Raw genomic sequence first — 23697 nt, 5'->3', positions numbered from 1 at the left:
GTTGTATAGTCCGAGCTACAGTTATTTAGTCTGCGCTATGGTTGTATAGACCAAGCTAAAGTTATATAGTCTGCACTATGGTTGTATAGTCCAAGCTACAGTTATATAGTCTGCGCTATGGTTGTATAGTCCAAGCTATAGTTATATAGTCTGCACTATGGTTGTATAGTCCAAGCTATAGTTATATAGTCTGCGCGATGGTTGTATAGTCCGAGCTACAGTTGTACAGTCCGAGACCTGGTTGTATCGACCTGATTACAGAATGTGCAGTTTCCATTATATTGCAAACGAAGTAGGGTGCTGCACATTCACAAATGGCAGCATCTAGGTAGTGTTCGTTACCATTATGTGCCGTGTCGTTTGACTTGGGCGATCATAGTCTTTAACCATGATTGCTCTTGGCAAATTTTTCTACAGACTTGGTTTGCCATTTTGCCTTCTTCTGGGCAGTGCCTTTACAAGATGGGCGACCCCAGCCATTATCAATACCCTTCACAGATTGTCTGCCTGGCGTCAGTAGTCACATAACCAGGACTTGTGATCTGCACCGGCTGCTCATACGACCATCCACCACCTGCTCCCATGGGGTTCGCGTGACCGTGATCACGGGGGGGGGGGGGGGGTAAACAGGTGCTACACCTTGCCCAAGGGTGACCTGCAGGCTAGTGAAGGGAAGGAGCGCCTTACACCTCCTTTGGGAACTCCAACCTGCCACCCAACAGTAATTGTTATCAACAGCAATTAACACGTTACTGTGCCTCCAGTTACCTCACAGGCAGAAAAAAAACACATGCAAAATAATGAGTGTGAAACATTGGGAATGTAAAACTCTGAAATTATATCGGAAAATGATGGAAATAATTATCACATCAGGCAGTATCTACAGAAAAAGCAAGAGTTAATGTTTCGGGTCAGACCGCTAGTTGTTTAAAAAGAATTATAGTGACTTCATCACAAAAAGTAACACTTGCAGTGTATTTTTTTCCTATCACAGTGTTGATTCTTAATTGCCTTTGTGAGGATTCAGACGATTTTTTTTCCTTTCGAACAGTACTTGTTCACTTTAAGCTACAAATTACCGATAAGAACATTATTATCAGCAGGAGTGAGAATTCACCAGGAAGCTGTGTTTTGTTTACAGCAGGAGAGAGCTGCAAAAGCAAGGTAGCAGTTTGTTCTGAGCCAGGCAGGCTAGCTGCGGGGCGCTGAGGCTAATTTAAACCTTCGTACAACTGTTTTATTTTCAGCAGGAGGAGGACGGTGAGCCTCGCAGAGCTGTTGCACATCGGGGTCATGGGGAGCAATTAACCCCTGCCCCCGGTAGCAGATAATGGGCAACAAAGTATGGCTTCGTTGTCAAGAGCCTCTGCATGTTGTGAGCTCACTCCCTACTGACGTACAGCCTCTTATGCCACTGGTGTTTAGGGCAGCAATGAAGGCCCTCCATCTCTGTCTGTCCATACAGTTGCGTGCCAATATAGGAAAGCTCTTCATTGCCATTTCTGTAACAATTTTGTTTTGTCAGTCAGGGTTGTTGGCCCTGAGCTGAACCCCTGATCCTGGAGGACCGGTGGGCCACTCTTGGTCTGGACTCTACCCTTTGACCTGTTTGGCATGGGTGACCGTACCAAGAGCCAAAGCCCAAAGCCCTAATTCCAGCTGACATAGCTCCCTGGGTCATTAAGGCATCAAGCCTCCTAGCCCTACAGCGAGGTCCTAGTCCTCTTGGAGAAGCTCAGCCCTCAGCCATAGGGTTTAATTTTACATTAACGTATGGCACCTCCTAAGTAGTGGTACCAACAGCAATTAACAAATTAGTGTGCCTCAAAATACTTTGCAGAAAAAAAACCTTCTAAAATGATTGGTGTGAAACATTCATCCACCTCTCTCCTCAAGTGAGGACATAGATAGATAGATAGATAGATAGATACTTTATTCATCCCCATGGGGAAATTCAACTTTTTTTCCAATGTCCCATACACTTGTTGTAGCAAAACTAATTACATACAATACTTAACTCAGTAAAAAATATGATATGCATCTAAATCACTATCTCAAAAAGCATTAATAATAGCTTTTAAAAAGTTCTTAAGTCCTGGCGGTAGAATTGTAAAGCCTAATGGCATTGGGGAGTATTGACCTCTTCATTCTGTCTGAGGATCATTGCATCGATAGTAACCTGTCGCTGAAACTGCTTCTCTGTCTCTGGATGGTGCTATGTAGAGGATGTTCAGAGTTATCCATAATTGACCGTAGCCTACTCAGCGCCCTTCGCTCAGCTACCGATGTTAAACTCTCCAGTACTTTGCCCACGACAGAGCCCGCCTTCCTTACCAGCTTATTAAGACGTGAGGCGTCCCTCTTCTTAATGCTTCCTCCCCAACATGCCACCACAAAGAAGAGGGCGCTCTCCACAACTGACCTATAGAACATCTTCAGCATCTCACTACAGACGTTGAATGACGCCAACCTTCTTAGGAAGTACAGTCGACTCTGTGCCTTCCTGCACAAGGCATCTGTGTTGGCAGTCCAGTCTAGCTTCTCGTCTAACTGTACTCCCAGATACTTGTAGGTCTTAACCTGCTCCACACATTCTCCATTAATGATCACTGGCTCCATATGAGGCCTAGATCTCCTAAAGTCCACCACCATCTCCTTGGTCTTGGTGATATTGAGATGCAGGTAGTTTGAGTTGCACCATATCACAAAGTCCTGTATCAGTTTCCTATACTCCTCCTCCTGTCCATTCCTGACACACCCCACTATGGTCGTGTCATCAGCGAACTTCTGCACATGGCAGGACTCCGAGTTATATTGGAAGTCTGATGTGTACAGGGTGAACAGGACCGGAGAGAGTACGGTTCCCTGCGGCGCCCCTGTGCTGCTGACCACCGTGTCAGACCTACAGTCTCCCAACCGCACATACTGAGGTCTATCTGTCAAGTAGTCCACTATCCAATCCACCACGTGAGAGTCTACTCCCATCTCCGTTAGTTTGTGCCTTAAGATCTTGGGCTGGATGGTGTTAAAGGCACTAGAGAAGTCAAGGAATGTAATCCTCACAGCACAACTGACCCCCTCTAGGTGAGAGAGTGATTTGTGCAGCAAATACGTGATAGCATCCTCCACTCCCACCTTCTCCTTATACGCAAACTGAAGAGGATCCTGGGCGTGCCTGGTCTGTGGCCTCAGATTCTGTATTATCAGCCGCTCCATGGTCTTCATCACGTGCGACGTCAAGGCAACAGGTCTGAAGTCATTCAACTCCTTTGGCTACCTTGATTTACACAGTGAAAGTTGGAAGCCTATTCAACACAGTGCTCTGCCTTCACCTGGGCATACACTTGGGTATGACCATGGACCACCCAATTAATTTATGACTGCTTAAAGCATCCAAATCAGGGGTTCCCAACCTGGGGTCCATGGACCCTTTGCTTAAAGGTCATGGTCTATGGCATTAAAAAGGTTGAGACCCCCTGATCTAAATGTACAAGGAGCCTGAACCTGAGACCCTCCTGATCTCTACTCTGTCTCTAAGCCCAGAACAGAGTCAAAGACCTGACCACACTCACCGGCAAGGAAATGACATGGACCACAATTATGGAGAGTATGTTTTTAAAAGTATTAAAGCTTTCTTTTTCCATCCTCTTATTCTTCCCCACCTGACACCAGAGTTCCATTGGAAGTTTGTGTCAGCGGTTTTCCAGAGTGGTGACGTTCCCCAATCTCACAAACTCCAGCCTGGAGCTGACGCCTGCAGTGGTTGACCCTCAGGTCACTGATGTTCTGGCTCCGCGACCCCGACAGGAACCCATTGTGCTCCGGGCACCAAGAAGCATAAAGGCTGGGATCTAAATATAGGGTGGAATCTCCACAAAGCAGTCCCACAACTTCCATATTCCCGGATTTGTCAGGCAGACAGCTGCCAGAGCTCAAGTCCTCATCCTTTTTAGTTCCGTCTCCGTTGATCATTTTGGTTACAGTGGGACGTTTTGAAAGAGGGCCAAGAAACTGTGTTGCACACACGGCTGAAGCAGTCATGTTGCTGATGACACTGTAACAATATGGACTGAAAATATCAGGTAAGAGAAGAGAGTGATAACCTGACTATCGTGGAATTTTCGGTCGGTGACATTTCAATGCTACTATTAAGTCCGTCTAGGCTAATGTACAATAATGCTACTATGCCAAGTGTGATAGATGATACTCTTCTCAGTCTGTAGTAAAGCATATGGTTAGGTTACAGTTGAGGAAGATTACTTTGTATGAGCCCAGTTTTTATCTGATCTTGGACAGCTAATGGTTTCCTGTCAATGGAAGAAATCAATGCATTCCCCAACATAGATATCCTTCACCCTGATAATTACAGTTATTGAAAATTATACTAGGAAGTTCTGGCTAGTTCCGTGATGGTTAGCACAATGCTTTACAGTGCTGGTGGCCCGGGTTCAATTCCCATCGTTGCTTGTGAGGAGTTTGCACGTTCTCCCCGTGACCATGTGGGTTTCCTCCGGGTGCTACGGTTTCCTCCCACAGTCCAAAGACGTACTGGTTGGTGGGTTAAATGGTCATTGTAAATTGTCCTGTGATTAGGCGAGGGTTAAATCAGGGGGACAGCTGGAGGGGCCAGAAGGGCCGATTCCACAATGTATCTCAATAAATAAAAATAAAAGATAAAAACTCCCTGTGCACTTAGACCAACTACAATATGTGAGGTTTCAGACAAATGGAAGCACAGACACAAGAAAGCTGCAGATGCTGCAAATCCAGAACGAAACACAGAAGATGCTGGAAGAACTCCAGCAGGTCAGGCAGCATCTAAGGAAGAAAATGAACAATCGATGTTTCAGGCCGAGATCCTTCATCCTGTCTGGAAAGAACGAAGACAGAGATCAGAATAAAAGGGAGGGGAGGGTGGAGGAATTGGAGGGGAATGATGTGAGAAGCCAGGAGGGGATAGGTAAAGGGCTGAATAAGATAGAGTCTGTTAGAAGAGGACAGTAGACCATGGAATAAAGAGAAGGAGATGGTGAACCAGAGGGAGGAAGATGCTGGCTATTTGGCGGTCATGAGGGAGGGGATAGGGTAATAGAAATGTCAGCTAACTGGCTCGAGAGACTTCACCAACCTCTAACTCTCCCCTTCCTACCCACTCCTACATTTCAGAACAAATTCTGCTTCACTTGAGTCTAGGTGATAGATAGATTACACTGGCAATTCCTGCCTCTTGAGTGAGAGGGTTTCAGGTTAAAGATCCTCTCCTGGATGTGAGTGCATGATCTACAAACGTTTGTAGATAGACCACCTAGCTGTCAGGCACTGTTCCATGGAGGAGAGTGAGCAGTTTCAAGCTCCTGGGTGTCAAGATCTCTGAGGATCTAACCCAGTCCCAACATATTGATGCAGTTATAAAGAAGGCGTTTCATTAGGAGTTTGGAGAGATTTGGCATGTCAACAAATACACTCAAAAACTTCAATAGATGAACCGTGGAGAGCATTCTGATAGGCTACATCACTGTCTGGTTGTGGGGGTGGGGGAGCTACTGCACAGGACCGAAAATAGCTGCAGAGGGTTGTAAATCTAGTCAGCTCCATCTTGGGCACTAGCCAATAAAGTACCCAGTACATCTTCAGGGAGCAGTGTCTCAGAAAGGCAGCGTCTATTATTAAGGACCTCCAGCACCCAGGGCATGCCCTTTCCTTGCTGTTACCATCAGGTAGGAGGTACAGAATTCTGAAGGCACACACTCAATGATTCAGGAACAGCTTCTTCCCCTCTGCCATCCGATTCCTAAATGAACATTGAACCCTTGGACACTAGCTCACTTTTAAAATATATATTATTTCTATTTTTGCACGGATTTTTAATCTATGTAATATACGTATAGTGCAATTGATTTGCTTATTTATTTATTTATTATTATTATTTTACTTTGTTTTTTTCTAGATTATGTATCACATTGAACTGCTGCTGCAAAGTTGGCAAATTTCACGTCACATGCCGGTGATAATAAACCTGATTCTGATGATCATGTTCTGTCTTCCAGCTCAAGTGTTCACCTACATGGAGATGATTTTAAAAAAGACCTTGGCACTGTTTGAGGAAGAGAAAAGGATTGTCTTACCGATATTTTTCCCTTGCCACACGTGACAGAAATGCAGGTTGTTCACGACTTGTTCCTTGAGCCTTTTTGTATGCCCATATAGAAACAGACACCATATGTGCATGACTTGTGTTCAGCTACTTGCAGAAACACACTCAGGAAACAGTTCAATCTTTTATTTCTAATTAATTATGATGAATATTAGATTAGAGTTTAAGACTAACCCTGCAAAATGACTGCAATTATAGTCTAAACCTGTGAATATCCTGATACTCAGTTTCATATCAGTTTCCTTCCTAGACTTTGATTTATTTACCTGATGTAGTGATGTACTTGGAGAGAGTTGGAAGGTTATCGGATCAATATGCCATTTTCCCTTAAGGTTTCCATTCACTTCCTTCTGCAAACAAAAAGACTGATTTCAACCTGAGGTTTCTTTTTCACAGCAATGCAATGACATTTATTCCGGAATTATAAATGAAGGAATTAAACAAACGTTTTCTCTCCCATTGTCTGGCATCAGTTTGGAATTCAACTGGGCTCTTTCGATCCTTGATGTTATATTGGACTCTAAGGCAGAGGCTCCCAGCCTTTTTTATGTCATGGACCAATACCATTAAGCAAAGGATCCATGAACCCCAGTCTGGGAACCTCTGCTCCAAGGAAATCTTTGAATCATATTATCTGTGCCAAGAATGGCCATTTTCATGTCTGCCCCACTCAACACTCTCTGCTCTTGAAACTTCCTTCCACGTCTTTGACAATTCCTGCACACTTCCAGTTGCATCATTTCATACTCCATAAACCGAGGTCCTCTAAAACTCTTCTGCTGGTGTCCTAGCCGCTTAACTCTTGGCCATGTCCTAGCTAATCTGCAGTGGCTTCTGGTTAAACACTGCCCGTCTTAAACTTCTCATCCTTATTCACAATCCACAGTCTTCATCATCTCTAAATCTCCACAAACCCTCCAATCCCCTCAAGCAATCTCCACTCCATTGAATATGGCCTCTTCATCATCACTAAGTTTGTTTGTACACCATTACTAGCATACACTTCATCCGCCTATGAAATTCTTCCTCTCCCCCAGAACCTCTCCACCTCTTTTCCTTCATTTAAGTTCAAGTTCAAATTCAAGATTATTGTCATCACTGCACACATACATATGTAAAACTGCCATGAAAATTAGCAGAGGCACAGTACATTGCAAGATGAGGACAGACATAAGTTGGCATAAACTTTAAATTCTCCTTTCAACCTTCCTCATTATCCAAATTCTCCATTACTATCAAGTGGGACCTTGAGTTGTTTGATGCCGTGCTCTGCTTGACAATGCCTCGAAGCATTTTAACAGTTTAGATTTTTTGATATTAAGAGAACCAAATGACAGGAGGTTAGTGCTGGAAGTGGTGATCAAGAAATGGATCAGGCAAGATCTTGTTGAATGGTCAACGCTACTCCTGTATTTTTAAATATTCTTATAACTTTGACTGGGAAGAAAAGCAACAGCTTGGATTCAAAATTACTAACAAATAGAAGATGATTTTTTAAAAAGGGAATCATGGATGACATGCTAGAGTGTCTGCAACATGAAAAGCATTCATTATTGTTTTTAAAAACTCTATTTTTCCAGAACTTTAGTCTGACGTGGCAAGTCAGTCATAATATTTCCTTAGATTATGCAATAACTGGGTTAAAAAATCAAATAATGAGCCATAATTAATCATGAAATTAGGCTCGTTCAGTATAAGGTTCATAATGACAGTACAGGTGACCTGGGTTCAATTCCCGCCAATGCCCATAAGGAGTTTGTATGTTCTCCCCAAGACCATGCGTGTTTCCTCTCACATTGCAAAAACATATCGGTTGGTAAGTGATGCACCATCAATAACTCTCGGAGACGTGAGGCGAGATATAGGCTTTTATTGGCTGGAAGAAAGAACAAGCAGCAAATGACCACCACACTACATCCTGGAGACTGAGGCCGGGGCTGTGAGGCCTTTATACCGGGGTCTGCGGGAGGAGCCACGGTCCGTGGAAGGAGCCACAGGAGCAGTCAGCGGTGGGGGGGGGGGGGGGTGTCCAGACAGGTATATGTAGTTCACCACAGTAAGTTAATTGGTTATTGTAAATAGTCCCATGATTAGGTTAGGATTAAATCAGGGGATTGCTGGTCGGTGGCGCACAAAGGGCCAGAAGGCTCTAGTCTGCCCTGTCAATGAATAAATAAAATAAATATATATCAGCGAGACCATTCAGCCCATCGTTCCAGTGCCCCGCAGTTTGCTTACCAGTGGCAAATTTTCTTCGTGGCTTTTCTGTTCTGCTTGAGTCTGAAGAAAATTGGTAAGTTCACTCCTTTGAACGGATCCCACGAGCACCATGGACTCTGGTAACAGAAATCAAACCTCTGCTTAGGCTCGAGGGGCAAGTGCGTTATGAGGCAGCCAAAGTGAGAAGCTGCAAAGCTCAAGACCTGAAGTGAAATAAAGGAAAGCCATAAAAAAATGCAGAAGCTCACTCCTGCACACATTGGAAAACTGAGGGTGGTGAAGAGGAGTTTCTATAATTTTGAAGTTTATTACCTGCATTCTCAACTACAGGATATACGGCATTGGAGCTGGAGGTTATCACTTGCAAAATGTCTCTGTAGCTGCTGCTTGGATCCACACACTTGAACTTGGTGTTCATGAACTGTTCCACCGTCACACTGTAAGAGCTGAAGAATGGGTGAGTGCCATCGTACTGTAACAGGCAGATTCAACCTACTGACAGTGGTCCGAAGCAGCGACGTGCGGGTGTCTAACGCGTGTGCGATAGCGGTAACACGGAGCGGGTCGGGCAGGCTGACTCCAGTTAGACCAAAGACAAAGATGAACAGAGTTTGAGAGGTGACGGGGAGAACATTAACCTAGGGCAACGGGTGTTCCTGGGCTGGGTGGGTTGTTGTAGAGTCACTGAACCAGGCCCTTCAGCCCATCTCTTCCATGCCAACCAGGACTCCCATCTAAGCCAGTCCCATTTGTCCGTGTTTGGTCCATAACCCTCTAAACCACAGGTTCCCAACTTGGGGTCCATGGACCCCCCGGTTAACGGTGAGGCTCCGTGGCATAATAAAGGTTGGGAACGCCTGCTCTAAACCTTTCCTATTCATGTACCTGTCCAAGTGTCTTGAAAATGTTGTAGTTGTCCCTACCTCAGTCACTTCCTCTGGCAGCTTGTTCCATAGATGCACAACCCTCCACATGAAGAAGTTGTTCCTCGGGTCTCTTTTAAATCTTCTCCTCTCTCTTTAAACCTGTGTCCCCACCTTTTGATTCCCATTCCTTGGATTCCTTGTGCATTCACCCTATCCAAGCCCCTCATGATTTCATAAACCCTTTTAATGTCATCCACCCCGGAGTCTCCTATGCTCCAATAAAGTCTTAAACTGCTCAGCCTCTCTCTATGACTCTGGCCCTCAACCTTGTACAATTCCTCTTCGCACTCTTTCCAGCTTAGTGACGTGCTTCCGACAAAAGTGTAACCTAAACTGTACACATTCGTGCAGGTACGGCCTCGCCAGTGTCTTGCCGCAATGTTATGAGGCAGAATCCGGGCCCCACACACCCTCCTCCAGCTCTAAAGGAGGAGGAGAAAGGACGCAGGAAACCTGGTTACGGCTGCAGGGTGTGCAGGGTACCAAAGTTTCACTCAAACACACACCTCACAACATACCCACTTTAACATCAACCTGCACTGTACTCCTCTTTAGCTTCCATACTGAATTGTTTTACCTCTTTCTACCTCAGTGCACTGTGTAATGAGTTGATCTGTGTGAAGAGTATGAAAAACGAGATATCTCAGTACATGTGACAATAATAAACCAATTCCAATTCGTACAGCTCAAGCTAGTAAATTTCCGTTACGTGCCTACCATTACCCGTTAGTGCCTGCCACATCCAGCAACCTCCCATCGGAATCACACGTACCCAACATCAGTGCTCCGTATTCTGGGTAAATACGGCAGCTTCTTCACAATGATGGTTCCATCGTAGAACGAAGGTTGCAATTTCTGTGCGATGGCGTTTGCCACAAGTACAGCCAGTAATACAGGTAGAACATGAGCTATTTGACCGGTGAGCTCGAACACCAGTAGCGCTGTGGACAAAGTATGGGTCACGGCTCCAGAGAATGCTGCTGCTCCTGTCAAGATAAAAAGAAGATTATTTTGTACTCTTTACAAGATTATCGGAGATACTGGCTACAGCTTCATATAACAACCTAATCAGATGGGACTGCTCAAAGACAGAGCTTGGGTGCCATAGAAAGGGAATCTTGGCTAAATATAGATGAGAAATGGAAAGAGTGAGCAATTTCAAGCTCCTGGGTGTTAATATCTCTAAGGATCTATTCTTATTCTGGGCCCAACATATTGGTGGGCTATGAAGGCAAGACAGCAGCTATATTTCATTAGGAGTTTGAGGAGATTTGGTATGACACCAAAAACACTCACAATTTTCCACAGATGGATCCCAGAGAGCATTCTAAGGGGCTGCATCACCTTCTGGTATGGGGGGGGGGTGGTGGGGGCTACTGCACAGGATCGAAGTGAGGAGCAGAGAGTTGTAAAATTAATCAGCTCCATCATGGACAGCCTCCGCAGTATCCAGGACATCTTCGAGGAGCGGTGCCTCAGAAGGGCGGCGCCCATCACCCAGGACATGCCTTGTACTCATTGCTACCATCAGGAAGGAGGTACAGGAGCCTGAAGGCACACTCTCAGCGATTCAGGAACAGCTTCTTCCCCTCTGCCACCGGATTCTTAAATGGACATTGAACCCATGAACATTACCCCACTACTTTTTTTATTTCTTTTTTTTTGCACCACTTATTTAAGTTAACTATTTAATATATGTAAAACTACTGCAATTCGCAATGTTTTTCTCTCTATTATTGTGTATTTCATTGTCCTGCTGCCATAAAGTTAACAAATTTCACACCATATGCCGGTGATATTAAACCTGACTCTGAAATATGGGGTTATATCCATTCAGAGGAATATAATGTAAAAGAGCGTGATGGCCCAGGATTCAAGTAATCAAACAGCCTCACAACTGACCTATACTGACCTTTTCCCCTAGGAACCTACTGACTGGGATACCCCATCACATCTGCAGTGCAAGGGACGACTTAGGACTACTCCTGCAGGGTAGGTCAGGGGAGATAAACCAACAATATAGTAGCAGATTTACAAAGTCCAGTATCACCACATACTTGCCTGCAAGGGCATATCCCCCCGGGATTATTGGGTTCAAAACACCTTCTGACTTGATGCCATTAGGAAATATAGAAGCCATCAGTTCTCCCACAGTTCGACCGATAACGGCACCTACACAACCCGAAGGAGACAGGGAAGTATATTACTTTATAAACCCATTCTTTTCCACCAAAATAAAATGCAGATATAAAGTTCTCCTGAGAAAGGAGAACTCCGTGCAGCCAATGCACAAATCCTATTACCCTTCTGGAGAGAGACCGAATTTCTATCTCCAATTAACTTGAGGACAAATTCTACATCCTCTTCCTTGTAGTCAACTATAATCAGACTAGATACATTCCTTTTCCACAAGAAAGCAGAGCAGCTGTCAGTTCACTACTGGTGACACCTGCATCCTCCCCGGCAAAGGAACTCCATATATTACAGGAGGTTTCTACTCCAGACTATCTGGAGGAGACGCTCAGTTCTACTCTTGATGCACCATCAATAACTCACTCTGAGACGTAAGAAGTGAGATATCGGCTTTTATTGACTGGAAGAATGAACAACACTACATCCTGGAGAATGAGGCTGGGCTCAGGCCTCAATCGCCTTTATACAGGGGTCTGTGGGAGGAGCCACAGGAGCAGTCAGCGGGGGGGGGGTCTGTGGGAGGAGCCACAGGAGCAGACAGCAGGGGGTCTGTGGGAGGAGCCACAGGAGCAGACAGCAGGGGTCTGTGGGAGGGGCCACAGGAGCAGTCAGCGGGGGGGGGGTCTGTGGGAGGAGCCACAGGAGCAGACAGCAGGGGGTCTGTGGGAGGAGCCACAGGAGCAGACAGCAGGGGTCTGTGGGAGGAGCCACAGGAGCAGTCAGCAGTGGGTCTGTGGGAGGAGCCACAGGAGCAGTCAGCAGGGGGTCTGTGGGAGGAGCCACAGGAGCAGTCAGCAGGGGTCTGTGGGAGGAGCCACAGGAGCAGTCAGCAGGGGTCTGTGGGAGGAGCCACAGGAGCTGTCAGCAGGGGTCTGTGGGAGGAGTCACAGGAGCAGTCAGCAGGGGTCTGTGGGAGGAGCCACAGGAGCAGTCAGCGGGGGTCTGTGGGAGGAGCCACAGGAGCAGTCAGTGGGGGGTCTGTGGGAGGAGCCACAGGAGCAGTCAGCGGGGGTCTGTGGGAGGAGCCACAGGAGCAGTCAGTGGGGGGTCTGTGGGAGGAGCCACAGGAGCAGTCAGCAGGGGGTCTGTGGGAGGTGTGACAGGAGCAGTCAGCAGGGGTCAGTGGGAGGAGCCACAGGAGGAGTCAGCGGGGGGTCTGTGGGAGGAGCCACAGGAGCAGGGGGTCAGTGGGAGGAGCCACAGGAGCAGTCAGCAGGGGTCTGTGGGCGGGGCCACAGGAGCAGTCAGCGGGGGGTCTGTGGGAGGAGCCACAGGAGCAGTCAGCAGGGGTCTGTGGGAGGAGCCACAGGAGCAGTCAGCAGGGGGTCTGTGGGAGGAGCCACAGGAGCAGTCAGCAGGGGGTCTGTGGGAGGAGTCACAGGAGCAGTCAGCAGGGGGTCTGTGGGAGGAGCCACAGGAGCAGTCATCAGGGGGTCAGTGGGAGGAGCCACAGGAGCAGTCAGCAGGGGGTCAGTGGGAGGAGCCACAGGAGCAGTCAGCAGGGGTCTGTGGGCGGGGCCACAGGACCAGTCAGCAGGGGTCTGTGGGAGGAGCCACAGGAGCAGTCAGCAGGGGTCTGTGGGAGGAGCCACAGGAGCAGTCAGCAGGGGGTCTGTGGGAGGAGCCACAGGAGCAGTCATCAGGGGGTCAGTGGGAGGAGCCACAGGAGCAGTCAGCAGGGGGTCAGTGGGAGGAGCCACAGGAGCAGTCAGCAGGGGTCTGTGGGAGGAGCCACAGGAGCAGTCAGCAGGGTCTGTGGGAGGAGCCACAGGAGCAGTCAGCAGGGGGTCTGTGGGAGGAGCCACAGGAGCAGTCAGCAGGGGGTCTGTGGGAGGAGCCACAGGAGCAGTCAGCAGGGGTCTGTGGGAGGAGTCAGCGGTGGTCAGTGGGAGGAGCCACAGGAGCAGTCAGCAGGGGTCTGTGGGAGGAGCCACAGGAGCAGTCAGCAGGGGTCTGTGGGAGGAGCCACAGGAGCAGTCAGCAGGGGGTCTGTGGGAGGAGCCACAGGAGCAGTCAGCAGGGGTCTGTGGGAGGAGCCACAGGAGCAGTCAGCAGGGGTCTGTGGGAGGAGCCACAGGAGCAGTCAGCAGGGGGTCTGTGGGAGGAGTCAGCAGGGGGTCTGTGGGAGGAGCCACAGGAGCAGTCAGCAGGGGTCTGTGGGAGGAGCCACAGGAGCAGTCAGCGGGGGTCAGTGGGAGGAGCCACAGGAGCAGTCAGCGGGGGGGGTCTGTGGGAGGAGCCACAGGAGCTGTCAGCAGGGGTCTGTGGGAGGAGCCACAGGAGCAGTCAGCAGGGGGTCTGTGGGAGGAGCCACAGGGGCAGTCAGCAGGGGGTCTGTGGGAGGAGCCACAGGAGCAGTCAGCAGGGGTCTGTGGGAGGAGCCACAGGAGCAGTCAGCAGGGGTCTGTGGGAGGAGCCACAGGAGCAGTCAGCAGGGGTCAGTGGGAGGAGCCACAGGAGCAGTCAGCAGGGGTCTGTGGGAGGAGCCACAGGAGCAGTCAGCAGGGGTCTGTGGGAGGAGCCACAGGAGCAGTCAGCGGGGGGGGGGTCTGTGGGAGGAGCCACAGGAGCAGTCAGCAGGGGTCAGTGGGAGGAGCCACAGGAGCAGTCAGCAGGGGTCTGTGGGAGGAGCCACAGGAGCAGTCAGCAGGGGTCTGTGGGAGGAGCCACAGGAGCAGTCAGCGGGGGTCAGTGGGAGGAGCCACAGGAGCAGTCAGCAGGGGTCTGTGGGAGGAGCCACAGGAGCTGTCAGCAGGGGTCTGTGGGAGGAGCCACAGGAGCAGTCAGCAGGGGTCTGTGGGAGGAGCCACAGGGGCAGTCAGCAGGGGTCTGTGGGAGGAGCCACAGGAGCAGTCAGCAGGGGGTCTGTGGGAGGAGCCACAGGAGCAGTCAGCGGGGGGGGGGGGTCTGTGGGAGGAGCCACAGGAGCTGTCAGCGGGGGGTCTGTGGGAGGAGCCACAGTCGCCTTTATACAGGGGTCTGTGGGAGGAGCCACAGGAGCAGTCAGCAGGGGTCAGTGGGAGGAGCCACAGGAGCAGTCAGCAGGGGGTCTGTGGGAGGAGCCACAGGAGCAGTCAGCGGGGGGGGGTCTGTGGGAGGAGCCACAGGAGCAGTCATCAGGGGGTCTGTGGGAGGAGTCACAGGAGCAGTCAGCAGGGGTCTGTGGGAGGAGCCACAGGAGCAGTCCAGACAGGTATATGTAGTTCACCACAACTCTAAGACAGGTGAGAGGGTTAAACTGTGATCCTATGTGTATCAACAAGCATAAGACTGTAAAATTCTTGAAAGATCACAGACTGAGCCTGTTCAACCTTACAATGAATCCTTATCAGGAAAGGTAAGGGTTTGGAGGCAGGTGATTGGTTCAAGGCGAAAAATGTTTGAGACCTGTAATCACCTCTAACAAGGTATAAAACATTAAAGCTTAAAATCCTGATGAAAGGACTTGGCTTGAAGTATCAACTCTTTATTTCTCTCCACAGTTCCTTCAGCATATTGTGTGTGTTACTCTGGATTTCCAGCATCTGCAGAATCTCTTGTTTAAGCACAAGAACTGACAGGAGGAATGTGACATTTAGCCAATTGAACCTTCTTCAACATCCATCAAGATTACGACTGATCTTCTACCCGGCACGATGTTCCTCCACTTTTCCTATGTCACCTGATTCCTTTCATACCCAGCAAGCTATCGCAGTCTGCTTCGAATGCAATGCACAAATAACTGGGCCTTCAGAGCCACCATGGTAGAGAGTTCCAAGAGTCACAGCCTTTTCTTAATGAAGAAAATGCTCCTTGTTTCAGTCCTGAACAACCTTCTCTTTATTCTGAGACTCTGACAATCAGATTTAGACACTTCACCCAGAGTAATCATCCTTCCTACATCCACTCCTGACAGAGTAGTCTAAGTTTCAGTGAGATTGTCTCTCATCCTTCCAAACTTGAATGACGAAGGTCTAGGTTACTCAGTCCCTCACCGTACAATACAACCCGCCATTTCATAATTCTTCCTTGTAGTCTTGTTCTGGTAAGTAACGTTTTTAAGTTAATAATTACCAAAACCATCCAACCTGATGGTATGAATATTGATTTCTCCTTCCGATAAATAAACTTTCCCCTCCTCTGTTCCCCACTCTGACCTTTTACTTCTTTTCATCTGCCTATTACTTCCCCCTGGATCCCTTCCTCCTTCCCTTTCTCCTATGGTCCACTCTCCTCTCCTATCAGATTCTTTCTCCTCCAGCCCTCGACCTTTCCCGCCAACCTGGCTCCACCTATCACCTTCCAACCAGCCACTTTCCCCTCCCCCAGCTGCTTAACTCAGACATCTCCACCACTCCTCCCCAGTCCTGATGAAGGGTCTCGGGCCCAAAACGTCGACTGTTTATCCATTTTTATAGATGCTGCCTGACCTGCTGAGTTCCTCCAACATTTTGTGCATGTCGCTTTGGATTTCCAGCATCTGAGTATTTTCTTGTATTTGTGATTTACAGCACACAATATTCAATGTGTGTTTTCACCAAGGCCCCGTTCCCGTTCTCAGTTCATTTAATATTGAAGACCAACGTACCGATTGTTTTATTGTGTTCCCAGTGGCTTGATGCATCTGCAATTTAACTTTCAGGGGATTGCATACTAGAACAGCTGGGTCTCCTTAAATATTAAAGGTTCACAATTTCTCACCTTTTAACTGCGCTCCATTTTGCTGTTCTATGCACTAAAATGGACGACCTCCTATTTTTCAATGTTATATTCCATCTGCCATATTCCTGCCTACTAATTCAAAGTGTCCAAATCTGTTTGAAGTCTCTTTACGTCCCCATCTCGGCTCACAAAACTATCCGATTTTATACTCTCAGCAAATTTGTAATATATGACATTTGACCCATTCAGCTGAGTCATTGCTAGGGACTGTGAACAGCTGGGCTCAAATCCCAATGCTTGTGGTAGCTGATAGTCATCACCAGCCAATCTAAGTCATATCTGATTATTCCTACTCTTTATGTTCGCTTTATTAACCAACACTTAATTTATGCCAGTACATTAGTTACAATTACATGTATTCTATTGACTAACATGGTTCATTAAGCTTGCTATAGCTGTGGGTTGTAACGGGGACAAGCTCCCACTAACTATCCAATAGTGTGCGCCTCAAATTGCCGCTGACAACCAAGTCCAGCTTCTGGCTTTCACATGTGGCTTAACTACTAAGCCCAGCCGAACCATTTCTACTAACAGGAGGAGTGACAAAGGCGGGTTACGGCCGCCCTAAAACCGGTCGCTTTGAGCAGACGGGGCTCATCAGCTGTGGTTGGCAGCTCATCTAGGAAAAGGAAAACTCTGATCTCAAACCTCCGCTGCCTTGCGACTTTTCCTGTTCATGGAGAAGGCTTCAGGAGTAAACCCCAAGGGATAAGTCCAGAGCTGGAGCCCCTAAGGCAGTCCAACATTGGGTTCAACGCTGGCTGACAGCTCCTGCGATGCTGCTGGTGCCAAAGTGTATCGGTCTTTGCCGTTCCTTTGGGTTCATCGGATGCATGGAGAGGGGGAGCTTGCTGCATGGGCAACAGCTTTCTCTCCATATCAATGGAGATGAATCCAAGATGGCGGCATGACGCAGCTTGCAGCGGCCACTCCAGAGCTGATGATCTGTTATTTGTGAAGCAGGGTGCCGTGCGCAATCATAACCGGATGAAAAATGGACGTGGGAGCATGGAGGAACATCTGGAAATCTCCAGGAAGACCTTCTTCGTTGCTGCTGCTGCTGTGAGGTCCGGGTCTCTGCTGGGAAGAACAGGCCCCCAGTCCTCAGGGTCACGTTGCTGATGGCTGTTGGCGGGGGCTTCTTAATACGCTCAGCAGAAGATGGTGCTCAGAGAAGCTGTGCCGGAGGGAATGGTCGGAGGCTCGGAGGTTCGACGGACTCGGAGTCCGCTGCGGTTAGGTCGCTTTCAGTGTGTGCTGCATCTGCGAGGCTGGATTCGACGGAGCTTTCATTGTGTGCTGCGTCTGCGAGGCTGAGTCGGGCGGTGCCATGGAATTCCACAGCGGGGGTATTCCCTTCTGCCGCCGGCGTGGGATGACGAGTTAAATCGGGACCCTGAGGACTTGTGGAATCTGTGTGGTGATTTCTTTCAAACTTATAGTCTTTTAACATCTTTGGACTACTTTTACTGTGCCCATGGTCTGTTTTTGATCAATTATGCTAATGTTTGCACTGTTGTAACTACATGTTGTAATTATGTGGTTTTTGCAGGTCTTGTAGCTTTAGTTTTTGGTCTTGTTTTGTCTGGTGGATTTGGAGCTCCTTTCCGGGGAACGCGCTAAGACGGTAGCGCGATATTAATACGCAGCAGCCTCTCCGGACTCTGGATTGGGGATTGCCAAACGTTATGTGGATTTTCTGGTGTAGTCTGTTTTGTTATATGCTTTTGTGATATCATTCTGGGGGAACGTTGTCTCATTTTTTAACTACATTGCATTTGTGGTTTCTAAATGACAATAAACTGAATCTGAATCTGAATCTGAATATCGTACTGCCCAGGCTCGTGTATCTAAACATCTAGGACATGACCAACAAAGGCCTCACTCACTCACTCACCTCATTCACTGCTAACTAAAGTCTGGAAATCTAAATACATGACATTTACAGATTCTCCCTTAGATTTTATACAGGCCACTTCCTCAAACAACTCCAATACATTAGTCGGACATGATTTCTCTTTCATTAATCCATGCTGAATCTACTCACTTCTATTATTCTTTACAAAGTGATCTTCATCACATTATCCATTGCTGATACCAACATTTTCATTCCCACTGATGCTGGGCTGACAGATCAACGAGTTCCACTCCTCCCTTCCTCCTTGTTTAAATAGTGGGGTCACATTTCCAGTCTGCAAATCTACAGGAACAATTCCGGAACCTGTAGAGTTTTGGAAGATCACAACCAAAGCACTCACTTTCTCTGCAGCCAGATCTTACTAAACTCTAGGATCTTGGGACTTTTTGGCTTCTCATCTCACCAGCTCTTTCAGTACTTTATTATTTATTAATGCTGAATTCCTTCATTTTTGGTGATACTTCATTTATTTTTGTCTTTTCCCATGAAGGTGGGTGAAAGCCACTTCGGAATTTCTCTGCTGACTCTTTGCTCTCCAATTTCAGGTTTTCCTTCTCTCTCTAAAGCAACTATATCTGCTCTTACCAGCATTTTCTTTTCAGTGTATCAGTAGAAGTTCTTACAATTGTTCAGAGGTTTCTTGCCAAATTAATCTCACATTCTGTCTTCACTTTCTTTGTCAATTTCTCGATCCTCCATTGCCGAATTCTAAAATATTCCCAATTCTCAGGCATGCTGCTACTTCTCACAACTTTATAAGCCTCTTCCTTTGATTTAATATAACTTTAACATCTGCTCTGTCGTGGACAGGGCACCTTACCTGCTGGAATTTTGCACTTCAAAACATTTTTCTTTGTAAATGATAGGGTGCTTTTCTGAACTTACCATATATAAGTATGGTTAGATTGTACCATATGTAAGCATGGTTTGAGCTTACCATATATAAGTACGGTTAGATTGTACCATATGTAAGCGTGGTTTGAACTTACCATATATAAGTATGGTTAGATTGTACCATATGTAAGCGTGGTTTGAACTTACCATATATAAGTATGGTTAGATTGTACCATATGTAAGCGTGGTTTGAACTTACCATATATAAGTACGGGCATGAAATATCCAGCTGGCATTGGCATGGTGGTGGCAAGAATCAACATCCAAAACTGCAGAAGAAGAAACAAGGCAGAATCAGCCTAGGCTGAACCCCCACATATTGCTCCTTATTGTATGTCCCTCCCTGCACCTTTGAGCCTGGGAATTATACGCCCACTTTGGGAAAACACTTAAAGAGACAGAGCTTTACGTTGCCGGGAGTGGAGACCTTCGCAACTACCTTCATGAATAAGAAGAAGAGCAAGGTGCCGTAGAAAGTGAAGGTCGGGTGACACCAGTCAATCCAGAGGTTGTCAGGATCCACTCTTGTGTGAACGTTAAGTGTTGTATTCTGGGAAAGCACTCCCCACGGCCGATGATCGAAGAGCGAGGAGAGAAGTTCCTTCATGCTGAGCTGCACAGAAGGAAGCAAGACATTCAGAGGCTAACTTTTCTACAAAAAGATATCTCTTCATTTTCCCTTTACATAAATGGAAAAATTGGAACACTTACCCTGGATGCCATGAACTGCCCCAATCCAGCAGGGAAGGTAATGGATGCCAAGAATAAGGTCATAACTCCAGAATATATAGTTTTCCTGATGGTAGAATGCTGCAATTAGCCAATGCCTGATCAATTCCATCAAAATTTCACACAGCTTAATACTTCCAAGTTAATTTTTCCATGGAAAGAGATGCTTATTCTTGTTGAGTCTGTCTTTCCTGAATATTTTAACTTTGAACTTTCACTAGAATTTTGACCAGCAACATCTCAAGTTTCAGAATAATTCAGCTAACTGAAGATAGCCCTCAGCTCAACCTAAACAGAATTCTGCTAGATCCCCCCTCTTGTTATTCCACAGGGGAACATCTACAGGCGCATTCCATTCCAGTGCAGAACTTTGGAGTATTTGTTCACAATGGCTATCCACTGTAAATCAAAATGTGACAACCCATTTCTAATTTCTCCTAAAGCTACTGGGAAAAGAATCAAATTTTATTGCCTTGTCAACTGCATAATTAAAGAACATCAGATTGCAGAATGTTGCTTGAATTGAGATTCATTTGTAGAAAAACATCATTAAAATAAAATGTTGGAAACCTAAGGATTTGCAAGGTTTATTTTGAGAAATTAGTCATTGCATATGATAGCTTTTCATAGATTATACAACTGGTTTTGAATATAGAGGCATAATATTTATAGGCATCCGTTAGTCTCAAGAGACCATGGATTTGCGCCTCGGAAAGTTTCCAGAGCGCAGGCCTCGGCAGGGTCATATGGGAGACTGGCAGTTTCCCCTCTCCACGTCACTGATGTCATCCAAGGGAAGGGCAAGAGCCAATTCGGCTTGGCACCAGTGTCGTCACAGAGCAATGTGTGGTTAAGTGCCTTGCTCAAGGACACAACATGATGCCTCAGCTAAGGCTCGAACTAGCAACCTTCAGATCACCAGACCAACGCCTTAACCAGTTGGCCACGTGCCAACACGTGGCATAAAAGAAATAAAATCAAAGGAAATTTGTTGAATTTGTTCAAAACCTTATTTGGAGCTTAGCGAGCGGTTTTGGGTATAAACTTTGGGCAGCAGTGGGCCACTGGCTCCTTCTGCTTGATGCATCATCAAATGAAATCACGAGTAATCTCAGCTCTGCAGCCTCCCAGCCAACAGTCACCTTCCTCTCTCCTGCTTGTCAAGGATCCAACTTCTCTTCCTTGAGTAGCTCTGCTCTCAAAGACTAGTGATGAATAAAAGCCGCTTCATTTTTGTCTTCAGTGGCAGACTCCAGATTTTAAAAGAGATATGCTCTCATACGGAACAACGGAACCCGTGGTTTTTGTTCAGTAGGATTTTGCGAGGGATAATGGATGACATTTTTGCTAAGAGGCTGACTGAGAAGTTAAGGTTTTTTACTAGAGCAGAGCGACTAAAGAAACGACAACAAGCTTTTAAGGTTCGCAAAGATCGTTTCTATTGATTTATAACTCAGAACGACTGGGTATCAACTAAGGTAATCATGACAAGAAATGAACAGAGGTTGATGGAGAAAAATAGCGAGGCAGGTTTGCTGGTCTGATTGATCCTCTATCTGGCCTGCATACTCTTTTCTTTCTTCATTCATCTTAACCTTACTCTTGCCATGTCTATAAACCCATTTCTCACTTTGGCATCACATCCAAGGTCCAAGTTTATTTTAGGGACCATTGGCTCATTCCTCAGCAAGCATTTACCTGCAAAGGAATTTTGCGTGAAACAGAAAATTAAACCCCATATCGGCAACCTCACAATACAGAATTATGAGGGGTATAGATTGGGTCTGTACCCTATGAGCTTGGGGGATCTTAGAGAGGCGGCTTCCAGCAAGAAGGCTGGTGTGCAGGAGTCCATGATCACGGAGAGTCAGACCCGACTTAACGACTGAACAACAACATAGACAGGGTGAATGGAAGCAGGCTTTTTCCACTGAGGTTAGGTGAGACTCGAACTAAAGGTCAGAGCTTAAAGGTGAAAGGTGAAATGTTTAAAGGGGGTCACCCTTCTTCACTCAGAGGGTGGTGAGAGTGTGGAACGAGCTGCCAGCGGAAGTGGTGGATGTGGGTCCGATTAAAAAATGTAACAGAAATTTGGATAAGTGCATGGATGAGAGGGGTATGGAGGATTCTGGTTTCTGTGTGGATTGATTGGACTAGGCAGAATAACAGTTTGGCATGGACTAGATGGGCTGAATGGCCTGTTTGTGTGCTGTGGTACTCCATGACTCTAATTGAAATGATTCTGACATTCCATTAAGCCTCAACTGAAAATATTTCCCCTTTCCCACCCCTCCACAACAATGTCTTGGGTCGACTGCTAACTTTTGCCTCCCACAAGCAGTATACATGGTATTCCATCCTCACTCAGTTGCCATGAAATTCTGGATGAAAACGTTCCCCTTGACGTAACGCAGCAGCCGGCGCTGGCAGTAGAGGTAGACGCAGCTCAGGATCCCACAGATAATTCTAACCACACCGGCAAGAGAAGAGAAAGGAGTTATATTGTAAACTGAACAACGAAAGATCTTTGTTACTGAGACGTTCATAGCGTGCCAATGCAGAACACCCATTTCATTCCAGCAGTGTGCACGTGGTGAGCAATTTAACATAATCATGGTGTGCTGCCATTACTTCTTGAGTCGATAGCAGTGGGGCAAGTACCTTACAGTGGCGCCTGTACTATGTGGGATGCCTATATGACACAAATGCTGCGTGTGATACACCCAAGATCTGAATATATTGCTCCAGTGTTGTGTTTGATATTGCCAATGATTGTGTGAATCACTGGCATTTGCCTATGGCATCGTAAAGCATTTCCAGTCTGAAGAGTGGCAACATAAATGCAGAGACTGCAGATGCTGCACAAGGAGCGCAGGATACGCTCAGCAGGTCGGGCAGCATCTGTGGAGGAAGATGGACTGACAACATTTTGGGTTGAGACCCTTCATCTGGACTGGCAGGAAGAGGGAGATAGCCAGTGCGAAAAAGATGGAGGGAAGGGGGTGGAGCAAGAGCTGGGAGGTGATAGGTGGCTCCAAGAGAGGGTGTGATAGGTGGATGGAGGGATTGGTGGGAATGATGTCAGAGGCTGGGAGGTGATAGGTGGATCCAAGACAGGGTGTGATAGGTGGAAGGAAGGGGTTGGTGGGAATGATGTCAGAGGCTGGGAGGTGATAGGTGGATCCAAGAGAGGATATGATAGGTGGAAGGAAGGAGTTGGTGGGAATGATGTCAGAGGCTGGGAGGTGATAGGTGGATGCAGGGGTTGGTGGGAATGATGTCAGAGGCTGGGAGGTGATAGGTGGATCCAAGAGAGGGTATGATAGGTGGATGGAGGGGTTGGTGGGAATGATGTCAGAGGCTGGGAGGTGGAAGTGGCAAAGGGATGAAGACGATGGAATCTGATAGGAGTGAAAGGTGGAGCCATGGAATAAAGGGAGGGAGGTGGGGTGAGGAAAAAATGGCTTTGTGTGTGCGTGTTTGTGTGGTGATGGGCAGATGGATGTGGTGGGGAGGGAAAGGAGATAGGTTGATGGGGTCCAGCTGGATTAGAAGGAGGGAGGGAAAAGAACAAAGGGGAAAAGAGGTGGGGGGGGGGTCCAAATTCTGTAAGTTTGAGAATACAGTTAGAGTGCCGCCCGGTTGGAGACTGCCCAGATGGAAATCAAGGGCTGAGCAACAGAAAGCAAGTTTCTGGATGCAAATGCTGTGTTTATCACGTCAGTTAGGTAAAATATTCTGGGGCTGTGACAGATCACTGTGCTTCCCCATCTTTTTTTCATTCAAACGAGTTCTCTGAAGTTCAGAACTGTTTAGATAAAGGGAACAGAATAACGTCTGCAGCACAAACTCACTTTATTCCATATGCTTTTTATGTCAATGTGCCACGGGTCCTATTTGACCAAAATCATGCCGACTGCAGAATACATTAAAATTGACTTTTGTAATGTTAGACACTGCAA

General features: G+C 47.1%; 1 protein-coding gene across 10 annotated transcripts in view; it reads right to left on the bottom strand.

The window, feature by feature from the left end:
* The window catches only part of clcnk (chloride channel K), a 65049-nt gene that overhangs the window by 7161 nt on the left and 34191 nt on the right, over positions 1-23697 (bottom strand). For 7 of the 10 annotated variants that reach the window (XM_073031841.1, XM_073031840.1, XM_073031839.1 and 4 more), the window contains exons 9-17: positions 22100-22201; positions 19718-19802; positions 19446-19619; positions 19206-19275; positions 11362-11472; positions 10073-10286; positions 8687-8820; positions 8393-8490; positions 6421-6504 (exon numbers count right to left, since the gene is read on the bottom strand). In XM_073031841.1, coding sequence (XP_072887942.1) covers positions 6421-6504; positions 8393-8490; positions 8687-8820; positions 10073-10286; positions 11362-11472; positions 19206-19275; positions 19446-19619; positions 19718-19802; positions 22100-22201 — 1072 coding nt within the window. Of the gene's footprint in view, positions 1-6420; positions 6505-8392; positions 8578-8686; positions 8821-10072; positions 10287-11361; positions 11473-19205; positions 19276-19445; positions 19620-19717; positions 19803-22099; positions 22202-23697 lie in introns of those variants that run through there. The other 3 variants (XM_073031842.1, XM_073031847.1, XM_073031849.1) reach the window with 2 other exon arrangements.

Source organism: Hemitrygon akajei, chromosome 29 (assembly GCF_048418815.1).
Source record: "Hemitrygon akajei chromosome 29, sHemAka1.3, whole genome shotgun sequence".
NCBI lineage: Eukaryota > Metazoa > Chordata > Chondrichthyes > Myliobatiformes > Dasyatidae > Hemitrygon > Hemitrygon akajei.
Note: the sequence above shows the minus strand (reverse complement) of the source record. Positions and strands in the feature narration are given on the sequence as shown.